Source organism: Sceloporus occidentalis, unplaced genomic scaffold (assembly GCF_023333645.1).
Source record: "Sceloporus occidentalis isolate IW3139 unplaced genomic scaffold, rSceOcc1.0.p SCAF_16, whole genome shotgun sequence".
NCBI lineage: Eukaryota > Metazoa > Chordata > Lepidosauria > Squamata > Phrynosomatidae > Sceloporus > Sceloporus occidentalis.
The window spans coordinates 14,048,054-14,071,204 of record NW_028316996.1 but is presented as its reverse complement, the minus strand read 5'-3'; the positions used below and the strand labels follow the sequence as shown (position 1 = coordinate 14,071,204).

The 23,151-nt window shown below is 38.8% G+C and overlaps 1 protein-coding gene across 1 annotated transcript in view; it reads right to left on the bottom strand.

Annotated features, from left to right (window-relative positions):
• LOC149303055 (EGF-like repeat and discoidin I-like domain-containing protein 3) overlaps positions 1–23,151 on the bottom strand; it is a 168,901-nt gene that overhangs the window by 72,245 nt on the left and 73,505 nt on the right. Inside the window, exon 6 of the mRNA XM_089481815.1 lies at positions 4,595–4,708. Within this exon, the coding sequence (XP_089337941.1) occupies positions 4,595–4,708 (114 nt within the window). The remainder of the gene's footprint in view (positions 1–4,594; positions 4,709–23,151) is intronic.

The window sequence follows — 23,151 nt, the reverse complement described above, 5'->3', positions numbered from 1 at the left end:
TGCCTATGGACTAAATGTTACACCATGCTGAGAGGTGTTCAGCCAACCATTGTCTGCAGTAAAAAGGCTATTACACTTCTAGACCATAACATGCTATTTTCTGCTAGAAAGTATTGTGTTTTTAAAATAATAAATAACAAATGAATTATTTTATTGTGTTTTATTGCACTTGGGCTTTAAATCAGACCCTAACTTTTCATTTTTATTACATCCCATTAAACATAGAAGTTTATGCTATGGCACATGCAAAAGGTGTAATTCTTTCTTTTCTTAACACTTTCCATACCCATGCCATCTTTATTATCTCACATTCCAAGCAAATATAAACACTACACATAGACTGCTTCAAATAAAGTAGTATACAAATCCAATAGCACAACAAAATTAGCAGAGAATAAAGAGGTAAAGTATGTTGCACAATAACTACAATAAATATTATGTATATCCACTGTTATATTGCTGCATAAAAAAAATGGAAATGGAAAGTATACCACGTACACATCTTATAGTGTTAAAAAAGCTTGATATCTCTTTTATAGCCTAGACACCACCAGCCCTACAATACAAACATATAGGCTGTCTCTATGTCTTGTATGCTAGAGGCTGGGTTTCATAAGTCTTTACTCCAAAAAACGTACATGTGGTATAAATACGTATTAGAGGAGAGTCTGTGTTTTCTAGAAGTTATCCACTAGAATTGTAATACCTCTCATGTAGAAATGTATTTACTAGGAAGAGAAAAATGCATTCCCTGCTGCTGACGTGAAACTGCAGGCAACACTATGTCCTGAAATTCCTTTACTTACATAAAATGTTTCAGGGAATATTCCGTAGATTTTTACCGAATTTTAGTTAATTTGAAGAATCACACTAAGCACCAAAAACGAAGCAAGACTCCCTATAAATTGGACAAAAACAAAGCAAAAGGCCCACATTCACATACACTCTTACTCCCTCACATTCTCATTCACTCTCTCTCTCAAGCTCCCTAAATGTTTCCTTAACTCTTTGGCTGACCACTTCTTCTGCTTCTGCCAACAGCTTCTACCTCTTCTTCTTAATCTTCTATCTTCTCCCTTCTCATCTCTCTTCCATCTTCAATCTTTAGTTTGCTATCGTCTATTTTCACCTGCATCTCCGCGGACATAAACCGGCAAGAATTTACTCCCAAATGGCGGGGGGTTGTGGTGATGTCCTCTCCCCAATCCTCCAATCAGGTTAGAGGACATCGCGGAAAACATCGTTGTTTGCCCTAACGTGAATTGGAGGATCGGGGAGAGGATTTCACTGGACACACACCGCCATACCTTGGACTATGCATTCTCTGTGCTGTGCAGGGTGACATGGTACTGGTACTGGAAGGTACTTAGAAGGACACACAGTGGAGGAGATCATATGGAGATAGATCTCCGCAACAGACTATGTATAAAAGTGTTACATGTGTGCAGCATTAGAAATGTAAAAATGTACCAATAATATCTATCCTTCTGTCCTCGACATTAGATGCTAAATGCTAAATTGTGAGATCCTTTAGGTGAAAAAAAACTTTTAATTGTTTTCAAGTAAAATGTAAATGTACAGGGACATATTCAAAATTTATCAGCTCCAATTTTTATGTGTCATATATATTCTTACCTCCACCTCCCCTTTGGAAGAGAACAATACATTCTTCTGTACCTCAAAAGCACAAAGCAGTCAAAAAAATAGCAAGTGGCAAGATATGGGTTAAGAATCACAAACAGACTTTCAATTTCCTCAATGTGATGAAACACACAAACTGGCAAGCAATATATTAGCAATGTTGTCATCAACATTTTCATTTCAGCATCATGGACTTTAATTTTAGCAAGGTTTCTGTTTGAATAATTAACACAGACTATAAGTGGAGTCTTGCTAAAATATTTAGTTGGGAAATGCAACACATACAGCGAAGGTGTCATTTCAGCATAAAATAAAAGCTTGCATAATATTCAAACACAAAATTATGCAGTGTTACAGGGCTGAGAATGTTCCAGCCTTCAACTTAATTTCTCAATATTTAATTTTCTTTCGAAGCAATGGCATCAATGGGACTGGGACTTATTAAACGAGCTGACCCTCAATACCTTCAACTATTAACCCTTTAATATTACATTGCAAAAAATCTATTCTATAGCACTAAACCACTGATATATCTACGAAAAACTGTGGGATATGTCAGATTAAGCAAATGAGCAGTTGATTATCTTCTTCTTGCCGGGATGAGCAGTAGCTGTCTCCACCCACATGCCATACAATTCCGGCAATAGCTCTGCTTCTGTGTGGGACATGGAGTTCTCCAATGGGCCATCCCTGGGAAGTGCACAGATGCAACCATGATAATCTACCTATTAAGATCCCAGGGTATCCAATCATATTTCCTAGGATTTCTAAGGTGTTGTAGGCTTTATGTGGGGTGGCTAGTAAACAAAGAGTGCCTGCTGGTTGAAACACACTTTACCATCCTACCACGCATGGTATGAGTAAAGTCCCATGAAATGCACTTGCACAGGCAACTTTTGTGCAGACCAAGAGAAGCAAGACATTGAAGGAACTAACATGGCAAGACTTAGGTCTTAAATCTGGACTCTATTGACTGATTAGTAGTATTGAAACTATGCATATGTATTGCTATAATGCACATTATATGGATAACAGAAAGAAGGAAACAGAAGAAAATGACAGAAATGTCATGTGAACTTCTGGTAATGTGACAGGAATCCTATGTCCATGTTTAGTCCTGTGTCCTTAGTGTTGAAATGGGTAGTCATCTCGGTGGCCTACCCCGTGCAGTTATTATTTTCGTTGTGTCTCTTGTCTTTGTAGGTTCATCCTTTGGGTCCTGTTCTAGCTGGTTTCTCCAATGTAACATCCTGTTTCGCATGTATTGCACTGGATCATATACACAACATTTCCAGATGTACATGTGAATGATCCCTTCATTTTGTATGTTTTGGTGTTGTGAAGGGCAGCATTGTCATTACAGGCGTGTTGACAGTTTGCAGTGATACATTTGACATGGTTTGGTGATATTCTCAATAATGTTTTGTTCACTCACTAATCTATAGATTCGTTTTTATGGACCAGATTTTGTTTGAGGTTTCAGGTTTTTGTTCCAAGCCAGGATATGAGTTTCAAGGAATATTTTTTTAATGCTGTGTCCCTGTTAGCAATGGTTGTTAAAATGAGATGTCCAATAAAAGGTACTATCCTATTTTGCAGTACTATTTTTATTAACTAACGTGGCTATTCCAAGCTATATATATATATATATATATATATATATCTTTATATGAGAGAGGGGAGAGAGAGAGATTTTTCATACTAAAATTATTTGCATAAGCATCAACTGAAAATAAATGCATGCATAGTAATTGAGCCATCTCCACACAATAAAGGTTAAGCATAGAGAGAACACAGTGAAAACGCCACAGCTTCAGCAGTAATATTTGCTTTTCATATTAAAGAAATAACCTTTGGCTGCATCATCCTACACATGCTTCTTTTTATTTATCTAGGATAATATCTGCAGGGATGTTTAAAAGCTAAGCCTGAGAAGAACAATATTTGGATTCTATATTTCTCTTATTTGTCTAATGGCAGAAAAACACAATCTAAAATTGAGGGACTGTAGCTTCATTTTCATAATATATACCTTATAGTAGGGTAATGCAACCACCCCTGTTTTCTGAAATAGAAGTCAAGCTCCCATTACTCTCACCCATTTCTGCACCAGTGTAGTACCCAGATGGAAGTTTAAAGCATACTTCTAGCACAATCTTACATTGACAGACTCCCATCGTGGTCGGTCATTAAAAAAGACCTGATATAAAAAGGAAATGGTTACATGCATTTCCCCCACGATGTTGTGTAGTGTCATGTCTCTATCATATTAGACTATTTTTTAATATACTTTTACAAATAACTTTTGAATTATTATTGGTTAGAAGTAAGGTGTCTTCCTACCAAAGGAAATGTTCCTTTTTCAATATGTAACTGCTCTTTTTGCTCCCAGGATATGAAACATCATAGGATACATTACTGCCTTATGTTATAACTACCTTTGTATAACACTTAGTTGAATCTGTCAACGATAGAATAATGCATAATACTCTGTGATTACTTTGGTATGCATTCTTCCACAATGAAAATAAAAGAAAAATACAGCACTTACCTGACCTAGAAATCACAGCTGGTCCGACATTTCTTGCCACTGATTGGCTGCTTGAAGCAGCCAATCAGTGGCAAAATAGTGCTTTTATTGAAATCAATGAGAAGACTGAACACATCTCCTGTGCAGCATTTAACTGGAGATGTGGGGGTAAATGCTTATAGGATTCAGTAGAACCACATACACTACTAGTAATTGAATAAGAAAGCGTCTATGTGTTGTATTTGATAGGTAGATCAGTAAGAAACATATTTATTTAGAAAACATTCTACCACGATATAACTTCTATTCATCAAAACAATAGTTTATTTAAATAAAGAAAATGTTATGAATGCATGCACCCACTCATACTAAAATCATGCAGATATGATCACAAAGAAATGATCAAGAACATTCTCTACTTACTGTGTTGACAATTTCTTCCCATGTATTCACCAGGACATTCACACGAGTAGTTGGCAACAAGATCTGTACATATCCCACCATTCTTGCAAGGTTCAGCTTCACATTCATTTACATCTGTAAAAAAGATTAGGTTATGTGTATTATTTCACAATACCAATAAATGTGTAAATTATTCTATATTGCATTGTCTTTATTATCCAAATCAATAGTGGACCTGGGAACTGTTAATATGTATTTTAGTTACACACAGACACACAGACAAATGAAATAAGCAAATACATATCTTTTGAATATCAAAAGTAAAAAGTAGGATTAAATGAAATGCGCTCATTAAAACTCCGCATGGTGATGATCTGTGCTTCCAACTGGAATTCCCGTACATTCAGTACACCTTGCCTCTTGAACAAACCTACTGAGTGTTCCTCTGTAGGAAGGATAGACTCTCTTTGGGATCAAAATCCTCCAATTTTGCCTTTTTTTTTCCAAGAAACTAGGTTTTTATACCCTAGATTTATTGGGTATTAAGATATAAAAAAATCCACAGCCCTAAAATCATAATAAAATATCATAGAAGCAGCAGAAAATATTTCAATTAGTCACACAGTGTAAAAGATTCTAATACATTTTCTAACCTCAATTAAGAAATGGACCATATATAATTATTGGTATAGGCAATAGTCAAAGATATGTAATCATTGTTCATAAATAAATGATTATTAAGATATATTAATATGTTTCAATGATAGGCTTCAAGGTTTCCTTGACCTTAAAATATGGAATGAAGGATTTGCTGAACAGGCATTCTATAGATAGGATAGAAGCTTGCTAATGCATGGTATAGTTGTAACTCTAAAAGGGCATTACAGTATACGTACAGCCACCACCTAAAATAGGGTTTCGACGTGTAAAGATCTTAGTGAGCATGTTTACCCAATTAGGTGAAGACCAATAGACTGACAAGACTGACATCATTATTCAAACCGTGTATATAAGTTAAGGCCTTGGAGAAGCATGGGAGGAGAGGTAGAGGGGAGATGTACTTGCCATCCACGGACTCTTCTCGTCCCAACACTCCCTCCCTCCATCCTCAGGAATGCATAGGACAGATGTCATGAACTAAATTCCTCTCCAAGGTTTTGTAAGACTTGTTTTATATTATTTTTCTTATCTACTTTTTATATTCTTCTTCTATTTTTTGTTCGTATTAAATGTTTTACCTTTGTTTGCATCTAAGTGACTCTGCCTATTTTTGACGCACATACATTATTTGAAGTTTGTATTGGCCTATACATTTTATTACACACAGGCACATCAAAAGTTATAATAAAGCCCTGCCTGCAAAAGCTTCCTCTTAGCATATAAACCTCACTACTAAACCATTGCTCAACACTTTAGGTGACCAAAGAAGGGTACCTTTGCCGATGAGTGTAGCAAGAGACAAGAAGGGTGCAACCATCCGTGAAGTAGGCAAGTAAGGAGGTTACGCAGGGCTGACCTTAGGTGTTCAGGTGCCCTGTGCGGGCTACCCACATGTGTCATGGTCCACACGGTAGTCTGTCCCCAGAGTACCCACGTCTAGCGTGTTATTTACCATATATCCCCATCCACACTACACTCGCCCTCTTATCCCATACCACTGTGGAGGCTGGGCTCACTACTCTTTCAGTAGTTTATCTACAATCACCTTCTGTTGCTGATTTGCCTGTTTGACTATGTTTGATCTCTTTATTCCTGACCCAGCTTGCCTGGCCATTCTATTGAACTTTTGCTTATCTTCTTGTGACCCTCATTCGAATCTCTGCATACTTGGTTCCTCATCTGATACCATCATAACACCATGGTGCCCCCTCCTGTCATCTCCCCAGGCAGCGCCTCTGGCAGAGCAACGTAACATGGAGCGCATATACATGAGGGAAAAAAATAAAAACACAATAGTGTAATAAATTCGAATACAAATTATAAAAATAAGTGTATGAACCACTCACAAGTGGACTTGAAAAAAGAGCTCATCAAGCGACCAAACGGAATGGATCCAAAAGGCTGCGGATACAAAAAACAAGCCCAAATGGTGCAGTATCTTAGAAGCTCATGTGAAGATATAGCGGAAATGCACTTACAATTGAAGTGGCACTACTAAAGAAAGTGTAGTGCATCAGCGTATAGACGAAATTCAGTCAGAAGTAATGGTAAAAATCCGGTTTATTCAAATACAATCCCTCGACGCGTTTCGCCGATTGCACGTCGGCTTCTTCAGGAGTAATTAAAAACATAAAGTAAAATACAAGCAATAAAAGTAAAATACAAGCAGAGCCGCAGATGAGGTACCAGTAGAGGGCTGGCACCTTCTGGCCTAGGGGGCAAGTAAAGCTAGATGGGCCTCTTGCCCCCCCAACATTAGTACTGGCACGCGTATGTGCACAAACATAAACATTTACACTAACATACATACACACTTACTCATACTAACACACACTTACACACTCATGCTTACAAATACTGACACCACTTACCCATTCACATTCATGCTCACACACATACATATCCATGCTAACCCACTAACACATTCATCTTAACACACAAACACTTACACATGCACATCTATGCTAACACAAACACACATACACATCCATGCTAACACACATGCATTCCTGCCTCCCCATGCTGGTCCAAAATTGATTACAAAGAGCCTGTCGTGACCCAGTCCAGGTCAAACCAGTCCTTTGAGAACAATTTTGGATTAGCCCAGGAGGCATTTGCCCTCCTCTCCCACTTCTGGGAGACACCTTTTGGGGTTGTCTGCCCTGTGCACACACCTGAAGCTGGCCTCTGTGACCTCCACTGATTTTCCACCTATCTGGGCCAGTGACAGGAGTTCAGAGGATCTCCCAACCAGCACAATAACTCGATGCAGAGGGACAGCGTCTGGAAATCAGAACTGTCCCGTGAAAACTGGGATTGTTTGGGTATGCTTGCTGTTCAAAGGTTTGATTAATTAAAGCAAGTCTCCATTTCTTGAAGCCCATTATTTACATGAAATATACACTACAAAAGACAACATAAACACATTAACTTTAACATTAACTTTTGCACTTCACATGCTTAATGTTTCAGTCTCTGCCTTTCATATATCCTGGTAAAATATCCTCAATTCTGGTAAGTTACAAGCTACATGATTTAGCAAAACAAAAATGATTACCAGAGGACAGAAACATTTGTCATGTCCATTGAACCTGACTAAAGCTACTGCCTGCTTCTATAACAAAAGCCTTTTCAAAACTGTTGAACGTGGGCACACAAGAGAAATGACCTTTAACAAACTCAGGTAAGATAAACCATTTTCAAATAAACATTACATGGTTTATTCAAGAGGAATTGTTGCTCCCCCCAAGTAACATGGTCTATTAAGTTATTTTTTTTTACATTTTGTTCAAGAGAATGGAATTCCCATTTATAATGAAACAATTCTGTGAACAATTCTTCCATTTTTTTTAACAAAAGTTTAAAATATGTTTTTCTTTTGCAGTAATTACTACTGAACAATTTTAAAATATTTCTACTAGCTCTAAAACTTAGTACATTAACTTGAGTGCAAGTAAAAGTGCAAGTAAAAGTTACATATGGAAAATCCCTCTTCAAATGTTTTGAATGCCTTACAGTATTCTATGCAATCAAAATTGTTAATTCATACATTGCAATTCTCTTTGGGATCTTAAGTGCAGTGGCGTCGCTACAGGAGGGCAAGGATTTGGGGTCTCTAAAGGCAGATAAAAAAAGATCAAAATTGCCTAGAGACCCCCAAATTAAATTATTTAAACATAAAGTAGTTTAACTTTAAAAAAAAAAAAAAAGTTTAAGTATTCTAGCTAAATGATCACTGTGGTAGCCAATGTTACCACAGTGATCATATAGCTATAAAAAGTTACATTCCCTTTTTAAAAATGGCCGATACTAATTTTAAATCCTATTATGCCTTTGATCATGGGGTTAAATTTAGCCAACGGTAGAGGGAGGCAATTTTTGAAATCCTGATGAGCTGCAAATATTATTAAAATCAGCCATTTAGCCCGTGCGGTACGTGAGTAACCATATCATCCCTGGAGCGCCTTGCATTTTTACTGCAAAACTTATTTATTTTTCTCCCTTTACCATCATTTCTTTGGGATTGTAACGGGAAAGAATGGCGTGTGCTTCTGCGAGTGAATGGAGATATGAAAGGCGTGTGAATGGTCAGTAATTAGGGTTAAAGCCTTGATGTGGCATTACTGCTCACGTAGGAAGTTAAATGATGGCACAAAAAGTACACATTTGCAAAAACGACATCCCTTGGCGCATCAAATGAGGGGCTGCATGTGTTTCTAGTACAAACCTGGAGTGCGCAAGACAAAAATGAACATGTCGGTATGGTTAGAAAAAACATATTTTCTAGCCAAAGCGACATATTCCATCATTATTTGTGCACTCAACTTTTGTCCTAGAAATACATGTAGCCCCTCATTTGAAGCTCCAAGGGGTGTAGTTTCTTAAAATGGATGAATTGCCTGAATGAGGGAGAACATGAGTTAATATGTGGATGAATTGTCTGAATGAGGGAGAGCATGAGTTAATATGTGGATGAGTTGTCTGAATGAGGGAAAGCATGAGTTAATGTGTTTGTGTGTATCATAGATGTATAATTGTGTAAGGGCAAAGATGGCACTAGCAGGATGTTTGAGCCTTGGGGACCAAGATGGCACAGGCAGGGTGTATATAGGACAAAGATGGCAAATCTTATGTGTGTTATCTGGGTGCTGACCAGGTTCTATGTGGGCAGCGTGGTTGGGGTGTGCAACCTGTGATCTATCCCTGTAATTTAGGGGTTTAAAATATACCTTTAATGCCGTGTTTTTATGTGAATTCCAATTGATCTGTACCTGCAAAGCTGGGTTTGTGTGTTCTTCTGTAGATCCATATCTGCTATGCTATGTTTCCATACATTATTTATGTATACCTGCAAATACAGGTTTTGTATGTCTTGTTCAGTTGATTAATACCTGCAATGCTGTTTGCATGTATTTATTTGATCTATACCTGCAATGCTACATTTCATATATTATTATTGTATACCTGCAAATACAGGATTTGTATGTCTGATTCAGTTTATTTGATATATACCTTCAGTGCTGAGATCACAAGTGAATTTGAATTGATCTATACATGCAAAGCTGGGTTTGTGTGTTAATGTGTTGATCTATATCTGCTATCGGCAGCAGGGTCTAATATTTATATATATATATATTTATATATATATATATATCGGCAGCAGGGCATAATATTAATATATATATATATCGGCAACTGGGGCTAATATTAATATATATGGGCAGCAGGGGCTAATATATATATATATATATCAGCAGCAGGATCTAATATTTATATATATCAGCAGCAGGATCTAATATTAGGCCCTGAAATCATTTAGTGCAAAAGTTAAGGTATTGTGTTGTTTAAAGGATTTCAAGGATTAGTCTTACTAAATTGTGGCTTCAGGCTTCCCATGTTGAATGTACAAGTATTGTATTGGCCAATAACAAAAGTATCATTCCATAGCACATTACTTTTGGCTATATATATATATATATATATATATATATATATATATATATGTTTTTTCAGTGGTATGATTTAATGGTGGAAATTATTAATGCCCCCCCAGTTTGACTGTGGTATCTTGTGTGCCCCCCCTATATATTGTTTCTAGAGTCGCCACTTCTTAAGTGTGGGTGAAAATATAGAATTCTAAAATATATTGCACTTTTATTTCATTAATTTTGGATCAGGAAACCTTTAGGAATCAATTACAGGTACATCTTTCAAATACATGTAAAGGAAAGATAAAACTATATAGCAATAGAAGGTGCAAGCCAGGTCTGGATTGGTCATCTGGCAAACCAGTTATAATCTATAGTATGGGTCACTTACATTTGCTGCCACTTACATGGCACATCCAATGCTTTAATGTGATTCTACTGGCAGGATACTCTTAGCTTCACTCTGCAGGAGTGGAAAGATCATAGTGCATGGCCATACATAACAAGCCAATTTAATTTACAAATCTCCAAAAATAATTTACATGGTGAAGTATATCTCTCACTTTTCCCCAAATCCTAAATTCTACACACATGACACCATGGCCATTAGAAGCTTCAACCAGTTAGTATATGAACCTGCAGGTTTCCAGAAGGACGAGTCTCTGTAGCACTAGTTTCAGGTCAGTTTGGGATTTTTTGTAATAATGTGTAGGTGAGTCTGGATAGTCCTCTGTGTATATGCTAGAGCAGAAGATAGCCTCTTTCACACAGTCAAGATATCAGGAGAGGATCAGTCTGAGATACAGTGGATTCATTGTGGACACACTTCTCTTCATGAGATATGTGTGTCAGCTTTTCCAAGTTTTCATTTTTTTATTTATCTTCAATAAAAGTCTTCCCTTTTTCCATTTTCTGCTAACTGTGCAGATAATGGCATTAATTTTCTTTTTTATAGAATTAACTCCCTGTCTGTTCTGTGATCTGATGATTCTTTCTACTTTCTAGCAGGGAAGTTTTTCCACTGAAATCAAGGGGAGAATGTTCTGCATATGCACACAGGGATCTTCTTAGACCCCTCAACACTTGCATTATGTGAAGATTCTAATGAATCCCACCACCACATAAATTTAAAGTACATATGATGCCTGGAGTGTCATGTTAAAAGAATTTGGCGACAGCTTCCCTTTAATGATGTTAAATCTATAAATGGCAGTTTCCCTTAATTGAACACTAAAGATACAGGCATAACTTTCCATACTATAAAATAGTATTGGCATCCATGTTTTCCAGCAGGCTAGGGAAGCCGTTTTCATTTCCTTCTCTTAATTATAGCTGGCTTCTGTTCAAACTGCGTGTAAATGTTAATACCACGGAAGATTGCCTTCTCCTACCTGCTAGAACGCAACTATATAATTTCAAATAAATTAAATCAAGCTATGGAAAGGTTTACATTTTTCTGATTGTGTTGTGAATTTTCACAAGTTCAAATCATGGCTTGCTAAGATACCTGTGATAAAGCTACTAATAGGGTCAGCCTAAGACATTGTGCTGCCTGGTTTAAGAATAAAAAAGCTGCCCTCTCCCAAAAAAACCTCTCACACTCTAATACAATTCAGTTACATAATAAATGTAAAAGAGATGGTGAGATGGTGAGGACAGAGGCTCTGCTCTTTTGCGGAAGCGATCTGGGAGGTCTGGTTAACGGATCTAATACCGAGGAGCAGTGGCGTATCTATAGGGGGCGAGTAGTGAGGCTGCCCCAGGCGCAGAAAGCAAGGGGGTGCAGCAGCTCGGGTGCAATGAGGGTAAGTGAGAGTATACCGTTTCTGAGCTGATACTTCTGTTCCGTTGCTGCTGTGTCTCCAATGTCAGTCCTTCAGTGTCGGCTAAATAGCTTAGTTGGCGACGGGGTATTCGGCAACAAACCTATTTATTTAGCTAAAATGGAACAGCTGATACTTACAGAGACAACAGCGGAAGTATCAGCTTGTTTCGTTTCAGGCTTTGTCCTCACGCTCAGAGCCGGCCTTAGGTGTTCTGGCGCCCTGTGCGGACTACTCCTCTGGCGCCCCCCCATCCCAAAAAAAGAAAGGAATAAAAACTTGTAACAAAACCCCAATCACTATATACTACGCCAAACATTGATGTGGTGTAGGCCTACCACTTCATTGTCTGGCTTAGTAGTAGGGATGCACCGAAACAAATTCTGGACTGAAACCGAAAGTGCAGCATTTACCTAGCCAAAACCGAATATGACCCCCCCACCCCATAAAAAAATCTAACACTTTTATTTAAAGTAAGTAACACACCAAAATAGGACAAAACAATTAAATAATATTATATATATATATATATATATATATATATATATATATATATACATATATATATATATATATGATTAACAGCAATCACATTCCTATCATGCCCAGGCATACCCAGATTCCAGGATTTACTCGCAGACTTGGCATGATAGGAGTATGATTGCCCTATCTACCCCTTCTCACTCTCTTCTGCCCTATCTACCCCTTCTCACTCCCTTCTCCCTATCTACCCCCTTTCCCCTGTCTCACTCCCTTCTCCCTATCTACCCCCTCCTTACTATCTACCCTTTCCCTCTTTGAAGTTCACTTACCTTTCAGGAGTCCTGCGGTGGGGGTGCAAGGCCTCTGCCTCCCAGCTCTGTATGGAACAGTATAGAGTGATGGGAGTTATGATGTACTTTTAGAGCATAATTAGATCATGAAAAAGACATTGGAAATGGTACAGCATAACACCCATCACTCTCACACACTTACCAATTCACACCTATACTAATCCACACCTATACTAATCCACACATATACCAATCCACACGCATATACCAATCCACACGCATATACCAATCCACACATATATACCAATCCACACACACCAATCCACACGTATACCAATCCACACATATACACTAATCCACACACATATACCAATCCACACACATATACCAATCCACACGTATATACCAATCCACACGTATATACCAATCCACACGTATATACCAATCCACACATATATACTAATCCACACACATATATATACCAATCCACACGCATATACCAATCCACCCACATATATATACCAATCCACACACATATATACCAATCCACACACATATACTAATCCACTCTCACTGAATATTTTCCTACCTTTCCTCTTTTCTCCTTACAGCTCCTTTTCCTCCTCTTCTTCAGTTCTTCTGTCTTCTCTGTCTTCTTCCGGGTCAGAGGGCACGGACAGCGGTGGGCGTGGCTTCAGTGTTGTGCGCCGGGATCTGACAACAAACCCCGGCGCACAGCAGCTGTTGCCGCGCGGATCACAAGGGAGCGGTATCGGAGGTCTTTAACAGACCTCCGGCTCCCTTGAGTGATTTTAAGCCGGGTTCAAGGGAGATCCTTGAACCGGATTAAAATCACTCAAGGGAGCCGGAGGTCTGTTAAAGACCTCCGATACCGCTCCCTTGCGAGCCTGCTCCTCCAGCGGCGGACATTACTGTCCGTCTCTGGAGGGGTGCCGGGTGCCCCCCTGATGAGCGGCACCCGGTGCGGACCGCCCCCCCCGCTAGGTACGCTGCTGGCGGGAGCGGAACCCGTGGCGGCTGCGGACCCCGCGGCGGCGGCGGACCGTGCGGCAGCGGCGGACCCCGCGGCGGCGCCCCCTGGAGTGTGGCGCCCTGTGCGGTCGCACAGGTCGCACACCCCAAAGGCCGGCCCTGCTCACGCTAATAGACGTTGGGAGGAGGATTGGAGGAGCTTAGCTGGAATGTAAAATCAACGACATGAAGGGTTACATGAGGGGGGAGCGTGATATTTTTTTCTGCCCCGCAACTCTGCAGAGGAGAAATGGAAGAAAGAAGAGGCAAGACAAAAAGTTGAGCTGTGGAAAAAAAATTATAGGAACACGGAAGCAGACGGAGTAGAAGGTAGAGAGACATTAAGATAGAGTATGATACAGTGTGAGAAAGAGTGAGTAAGAGTGGGAGAGAGAGTGAGTTAGAGAAACAAATGCAAACAAAAATTTGGAGCTCTCACTTCCTTTTCCTTCCTTCCTCCTTCCATTTGTTAGGTTCAGGGGATCCCTCCTCATTTTCGGACATTTGTACGAACTAACAAAATTGGGAAGTTTAGTTAAAGTTAAAATTCTTAAGAATCTAAATGTACAAGTCTTCTGCACACTGAATGCAAACTGGTGACAAAAGAACATGCTTTGGGGTGACAAATTGCTGCCCCTGTCAAAGTGTCCTTTGAGTCCCATTGACACCCCACAAAGCATGTAAGGGCTATTATCAATTATCATTATGGCTGTAGCAGTTTATTTATATAAAGAAAATGCAGCCAAATATTATTTAAACAAGGTATTTGACCATTTATGTTACATTTTCAAAACAGAAATCCTTATCAGTCATATAAATAAAATTATGGATCTACTTAATTCAGCAAGGCTTCCATGGGATTTCTGTATGACTACAGGCATGCTCTGTATATGAGATTTATTACACCTTCTTGACAAGTAAATGAAGTTCATGTTGTTTTCCATTTAATAGTTTTTGTTCCCAGCTGTCAATTACTCATAGTTTATTGCTCTACTAACACAATTAGATTTATAAAATGTTTGTTGGCAAATCCATTTTTTCTGTTCCATATTCCCTGTTTTTTTCTGTTCCTACCCTGGGAAGGACCATGCTTTGTGCACTGGGCCACAGGCCTAACCCCTCAAAAACACCCCCAGACCTCCTCCACCAAACTTTACAGTGGGCACAATGCAGTCAGGCAGGTAATGTTCTCCTGGCATCTGCCAAACCCCAACTCACCCATCAGACTGTGAAACAGAGAAGCGAGATCCGTCACTCCAGAGAACACATTTCCACTGCTCCAGAGTCCAGTGGCAGAGTGCTTTTGTGCTGATATTAATGCCAGTGGAAGTTTGAAACTTTTCAGCTATGGAATCAGCAGAGCATTGGTGACTTTTATGCACCATGTGCCTCACCACTCAGTTACCTGCTCTGTGTTACCTGGTATACCTGGTATATACTGAGTTGCTGCTGTAGCAAAACACTTCCACTTTCCACACAATAATACTGCTTACAATTCACCATGGAATATCTACCAGGAATAAAATTTCAGAAAATGACTTATTGAAAGGTGGCATCCTATCACAGTACCACACTTGAATTCACTGTCCCATTTTTTCCCCAAATGTTTGTAAAATGCAGACTGCATGGCTAGGTGCTTCATTTTATACTGCATTTATATACTAAAAGTAGTGGGAATTACGCTGTACCATATCTGTTCAGTACACGTTATTTATTTAAACTTATTGAATTTAGTTATGAGTTAATTTATTTTTCCATTTCTGTTTGGGTTTGATTTTGGGAGGGGGCCATAATGGATTAATGGGGAGACTCTTTGCCTGCCTGGCCAGTCCCCTCCAAGGGACATGTGCTACCTTTACCTCCATGGACTTGTGCGGCGGCGGCTAGGAACCCACGGAACTTTGGAACCGAGTCGCTACTGATGTCCGTTGCCCTACCATTTCACTCTTTTGGGGTTATGCTGTGCTCGTGGTGGATCACAATTGGAAGTGGTTACTGAGAGGAAGCTCATCTGGAAAACCTGGTTTTACTACCCATCTTTAGAACCGGGGTCTAATCAACCACAGCTCTTGAACTCTAGACAGCTACTTTATGGACTATTCCCAGGGATATTACCAGCGCTGTCGCTCAAGGTCCATTTCAGAGGAACTAGTTTGACTTTGGGGGCTTAGGTGGGACCCAAAAAATCAAGGGCCTCTGCACAAGTTGCTGCTACTCAGGTTGATATAACACTGCTACTCTGTATAGGGAAGATGGATTGGGAATTGGACATTGAGGCGGCGCTAGTGTCATTGCTACTAGGAGTTTCCATGACCTTAGTATCGTCAACTTCGGCCCCATTCCCCAAATAAGACACATAGACAATGTATGTAATTAAAATTGCTTTATTGTTCGATTTTGGATAAATTTGGCCACGGTCAAAATCCCGGTATTATCCCCAACCGTGACACTCATTATCATATTTCTTAAACGTTATAAACCACAAATTCTTGGCTACAAGCCAACCATATAACACCGTATATCTATAGGGCTGGTAAGGGCGTAACAAACCACGTCACCTGTAGAGGCTGCCGGCGTCCAAAGCCCAGCAACCACACGTCACCCAACGTATCACCTGAGCAAGGCGCCCAGGGAGTGTTCTGCACTTCCGCCCTGAGGCATGTGCACCACGAGTACAACCATACCTTAGATAGTTGTCTCAAGCACCGAACCAGCCAACCACATATTAACAATGACCAAAATGTAAACACCAACCGCCACACAAGACGATATAACAAAAGAAAAAGAGGGAAGGGAGGGTGGGAATTTCGCCTACTTAAAAAACCTACAAGCTCATCTGTGAGCAGGTTCCCAAATTTATTTAGTTGATGACACCCAGTGCCCTCCCCTTCTTCCTGTTCCTGAACATTCAGAGTGTGGGGGCAAAAGTTCACACAGGGGCCAAGCAGTCACAGAGGATGTATGTATCTAACCAATATTTTAACCCCTTGTTAGGTCATGGGGTGCTCCTCGTTCCTTCCCCGGTCATGGTGCCCCTACACCTATTTCTTGCTCCGGGGCTGGTCTTTTCCAGTTCCTGTGTTCCTCCTTCAGTGTCCCTTTTGTGCTTCATCTCATGCACCCTATGGACCAGCATGCAGCTTCAAGTTTTCAAATTATTATTATTAAGTGAGAACTTACCATTTACCCTTGAGTTATAGAAAATGGCTAGTATGTACTCTAGGGAGTCCATGGTGTCTTGCATGTGACATGTGAGCTCCAAATTAGCCTCCAGATCAGTGTTTCAGCCTCTAAGTGTCATCTGTTGTCCAGTAAGACCTCACTGTATTCCAGTGGTAGTTAAATAAGAGGATGACCTGATCCAAACTGGCAGTGGTTTGGCATCAGTTCTCAGTCACATTTCTGAATGGATTCAGGACTATCACTACCTGCCACATTAATGCCATTGCCAATAAATTAGTTATTAAATAGGACTTGTTAAAATATGGGTGCTTTCAAATATAAGCATCTGTAGAAGTGTTCTGGAAACATTTTCCTGTGATCCCGTGCAATGTTATCATTTACATTCACTACTCTATTCATGTGATTAAAAAGTACCAGGAATATTCAGCATTATTTGTTATTGAACAAATAACACTAAAGTTCATATGATGGCTGAAGTGTCCCTTTAAATAAAAATTTCTTCTTGACAGGAAGATCTGGTTCAACATATAAACACAGGTTATATATTTGGTATTTAAATACGTTTGATTAGCATGTAATACCTCAACACTACTTATAGGCTTTACACGTTTGACTTACAACAATGTCAGACACAGAGTATCATGAACGTTTGTTCTAATTCAACATTTTCACATTCACAGAGGGTTGTGAATGCAAATTATTTCTGCAGTAATACACATGAATGCAGACAGACAGCTAGGCACTTAATGGTACGGTAAAAATACTATCGTTTTTATACTAAATTAACAAAATAAGCAATTTATTAATGTAAGTTTTTGAAGCAGGAAAAGTGCTACATGCTTCCTTTTCATTGGTACTATGGTTCAGGCACCAATGCCCTAAATGCTAAATAGAATGCTTTAATCATTACTAATATATACACTCTCTATTAAAGGGACACTCTAGCGATCATATGCACTTTTAAATTTTCTGCATAAATATATATATTATATACTATATATATACTAATAAATTTACAAAACAAAGCAAGAATTCAGTTCATACCTAGCAAATACCATTCCAAAAACATCTATTGTGTATTTTTTTGTACTGTGCATATTAATAAATGCGCTGACAGTGGGAAAACACAGTAGTAGACCAAAATCAGTATTTCTTTTTCTCAATGCTTGTTAAGTATAAACGGCAGTGTTCTCCCAAAAATAGGTTTTCAATAGAACCTCTAATGCTGAGTTGCAGCTATTTCTTGTGTGTGATTTAAAAATGTCCCCAGCCTATAAAAGAATATAGTAAAATGTTGCATGTAAATGAAATGTATTATGTGCGATATAACATAGTTGCTATATTAGAACTGAGCTATACTTTAGGGTGCTTTGTGCAGAATTATCTAGTCCTGATGTCTGAGAAGTAGAAAATATAGTGCCAAGGCTTACAGATATCTGAAAACAAATTATAAATTAATTATTCTCTCCAATCCAATTTACATATTCCTAAAGGTGCTACATGTGCGTAAAAAGACTTAGCTGATAATGTAAAAAAGTAAAAATGGAAATTCTCTTCTACATTATTACTATTTTGACTATGAAACATCTAGATGCCTTATGTATTTAGTTGATAAAGCATATTCAAATGAAAATACTACAAAAGGTTAACTATTTATATGACCTTTGTTGGGAACTGTAAAATGATTTATATAAAAAAATTAATTTTCTTGTGTTATGTACCGTGGCTTTATTACAATTTCGAGGAGCGTATTTGAAATCAAAATGGTTGTCAATATTGTCACATTTTAACGTGTTGAAGTTTGGAATGCCGTGGGCATCTCAAACATGTAAGCAGGTTTTCAAAACCCTTATTAAGTCATTTATATGCAAGAAAGAGTTGTATGAGACAGCTAAATCTATAAATACAATGTCTGTTCTGAGTTTCATCAGAAAACTGTTCACAGTGAATGCAGTTAGAGTCAATTCCTGGTCAATTGTGCTATGACCCTTGCAAGATTCAACTTGTTCAATTACTTATTTATTTATTAATTCTGTTATTGAATTGACAAACGGTATTGTGATTTATTCCATCAGTTTGAAGAACACAATGGGAAATGAGATTGCCTTGAATTACTTATTTAAATAGAGCTTTTCTGGTGGGCACACCAAATACATTTGAATGTCACATTTCCCTTACAAAGATTAAGTATCAGACATTAGACAGTTTCCTACACCAACAAGAGCCAACTCCAGAACACAGAAGCCGAGAGAAGTGCTTCTTGTATGCAGTCCAGCACTGGGCATCACAGAATGGAGGAGTGCTTCTGGAGAGTTGCAGTTTCAACTCTATATTAGAATAATATACTATAGAATCTATCAGGGTCATAACTAGAAACCACAGGGCCTCATTGTGAAAATTGCCCAGGGGCCTCCAAACTTCACCAAGGGACATGTGCCACCTGTACCTCCAAACAGCTTGTGAGCACCACCTTATACACAGACATCCATGCCCACATACACTTACACACAGACATCCATGCCCACATACACTTACACACAGACATCCATGCCCACATACAGTTATACACAGACATCCATGCCAACATACAATTATATACAGACATCTATGCTCATATACGCTTATACACAGAGGCGTATCTACCGAAAATAGCGCCTATGGCAAGCACTGAAATTGCGCCCTGTCCAAATATCTAAAACCCATTTATTAGCCCCTGCTGCCCATATATATATATATATATAAATATTAGTCCCTGTTGCCGATATATATATATATATATATATATATATATATATATAAATGTCCTGAAATGTCTGAAATAAACAAGACTGAAACGTTGACTTGAAAACCGAAGTTGTTTGTGTGGTTATTTGGAAAGTCCCTGGAGTGCCGGTAACTATTTTTGGACTTCATATTATTTACTGCTACAGCTATTTGGCACCGGGCATAAACTTGGCATTTGGAGTACAATTGTTAATTTTGGACTTTATATATATATGTATATATAAATATTAGATCCTGCTGCCGATAGCAGGTATAGATCAACACACAAACCCAGATCAATTGAAATAAACTTGTGATCTCAGCACTGAAGGTATATATCAAATAAACAGAATCAGACATACAAATCCTATATTTGGAGGTATACAATAATAATATATGAAACGTAGCATCGCAGGTATAGATCAAATAAATACATGGAAACAGCATTGCAGGTATTAATCAACTGAACAAGACATACAAACCCTGTATTTGCAGGTATACATAAATAATGTATGGAAACATAGCATAGCAGATATGGATCTACAGAAAAACACAAAAACCCAGCTTTGCAGGTACAAATCAATTGGAATTCACATAAAAACACGGCATTAAAAGGTATATTTAAAACCCCCTAAATTACAGGCATAGATCACAGGTTGCACACCCCAAAGCCAGCCCTGGCGTCCACACTGCCCGCATAGAACCTGACCAGCACCCAAATTACACACACATAAGATTTGCCACCTTTGTCCCCAAATAGCCCAGCACAAGTCAACTTTGTCCTCAAACAGTCCAGCCTGTGCCATCTTTGTCCCATATACACCCTGCCTGTGCCATCTTGGTCCCCAAGGCTCAAACCTCCTGCTAGTGCCATCTTTGCCCTTCCACAATTATACATCTATGATACACACAAACACTTTTACAGTCACACACTAATTCACACTTTCATTCAGACAACTCATCCACACATTAACTCATGTTCTCCCTCATTCAGACAACTCATCCACATATTAACTCATGCTCTCCCTCATTCAGACAATTCATCCACACATTAACTCATGCTCTCCCTCATTCAGACAATTCATCCACACATTAACTCATGCTCTCCCTCATTTAGACAATTCATCCACACATTAACTCATGCTCTCCCTCATTCAGACAATTCATCCACATATTAACTCATGCTCACCCTCATTCAGCAGATATGCCATCATATTGAGGCGCTCTGCATGAAATGCCAGCACCGGGACGGGGGTAGAGGGCTCGTGGAGGAGAATGAGGGGCGCCGAGCGGTCCGCATAAAAAAAAACCAAAACAAAAAAAACCCAGCGTTTAAAAGCCGCTCACCGGCGCCCCCTTTCAAATGGCACGAGCCATAGTTGCAATACTCTAGATACGCCGCTGCTTATACATAAACGTTCACGCTCACATACACTTATACATAGACATGTTCGGCAGCCTCGGTTTCACCGCATGGTCATGGATCAGTCCAGAAGGGCCCCTTTCTAAACAATTTTGAACTGGCACAGGGAGACAGAAACAAGTGATTGCAGGGGTCATCCAAGTCCGCTAGAGGAATGAGCCCCCTTGCAGTTGTGACCCCTGTGGTTATACCACTGGGGTCTATTCAGTAAAGGGAAGATTTGAACAGGGTTGAGCATTTCAATATTTTATCATCACTACACATTATCAAGATCAATCTTCAGTGAGTTTCTACTGGACATTTGTTAATATGGCAGATTTCTTTAACCTCTCCTTACTGATTAGCTATACGGTATACAGGGTGAGTGCACTTCAACTTTGGTTCCCCTGGTTCTTACTTTTACAGTGTACTGGGTCATGTAACAACACATTACTTCACAAAAAGGTGGTGAGTCACACCTCGCACAAAGGGAGTCATGTTCTTCACCCCTTTTTCCTCCCACCCTATAGGTGATGGTTTGCAACCTTCCTGAGTTTTTGCATGGTCAGTCCGCGTGTGTGTATATATATATATATATATATATAATGTATCAATTGCATACACCTAGCATGCATTTTACAAGAATGATAGATCATTTGCTTCTCCGATGCTTATATTAATATGGTTTAACGTAAGCTTTTTTTATTCATTTACTTTTAGTCTGTTCAGATTTAGATTGTAAGCTTGTTTCAGCCCTCCTCCCCTGTTGTTCTGTAATTCAAATTGCTATGTTACATACTGCTTGTTATGTCCTGTCTACCCATTGTACAGTGCTACAGAATATGATGGTGCGAAAAAAAACAAATACTTATACTAATGATAATAATTATTGGATACAGCCAAAGCGATTTCCCCAAGGTGACTTAAAAGAACACTCCAGCAATTATATGCATTTTAATGCATACAATACCTGGAGGATCTTATAGTTATTTGCCCAACACATCTCCTGACATGTGGTATATTTACTACCAGTCAGCTCCAGCACTGGGAGCACTTTCCAGGCCACTGATAGGCTACTACAAGCAGCCAATCAGTAGTGTGAAACATTGGACCAAGGAGCAGGCAGGGTGCTGCAGCTGCAAGTACGTAATTCATTTCTACATGTCATTTGTTTAAGATGATGGATGGGACACCAGTGTCCCTTTATTTACATCTATTTTATGAAGTATATATCTCATTCCGAAAAAAACAAGTGGATTACAACTATGCATTAATCTAATCACTGGGGCAAATTTTGGGCCTGCTTTTGTATTTTGTTAGTCCTAAACGCTTAATTTGTCCCAATGTCTTTATTTTCAGATATTTCACAATTACAGTCCTGGCCTAGATATTATACAAAAGCAGCACATTATCGTTCCTATTCATAACTCTGCTTCCTATGAACTTTAATTAGCTTCAGCATCAGTGATCTGTGACATTTCACTTTCTAAGAAGCATTAAGTATTCTCTTTTCAAGTGTATGTTAAGCCACACGGCGAGAGTCTTTTTCTAGGTCATCATGAAGTAAATTAAAATTAAAATGTGATACACAGTGGCTAAAGAAAACACTCTGTATTTGAAAACTGATCTTATATCCCTTTTTTTACTAAGTTATTGTTGCCTTTTTATAAGAGAACTGGTTGCTATTGGCAGCAAGGGCAACAAACTGCAGAACAGGATATTGATTAGAAATTTTAATTTTGCCACCTTTTTGATTGCGCGTTCCCTGTTGTAAAATAGTATTTTTTACAAGTATATTCAAAACACTCTAATTAAAAAAAAGTAGTTGTAATAAACTGAAATGTCTTAAGCTGTGAAGTTGACAGTTTTCCTTTAAACGTACTGCAAAATACAAGAGTTACTGTATGTGACCAATAGATACAAGATCAATGGGAATTTGTGATGTCAAACGTGTTTTAAAAACATAGGGTGTGAAAGTCAATGAGAAAAATATCTCACATAATCTCACCAGGGC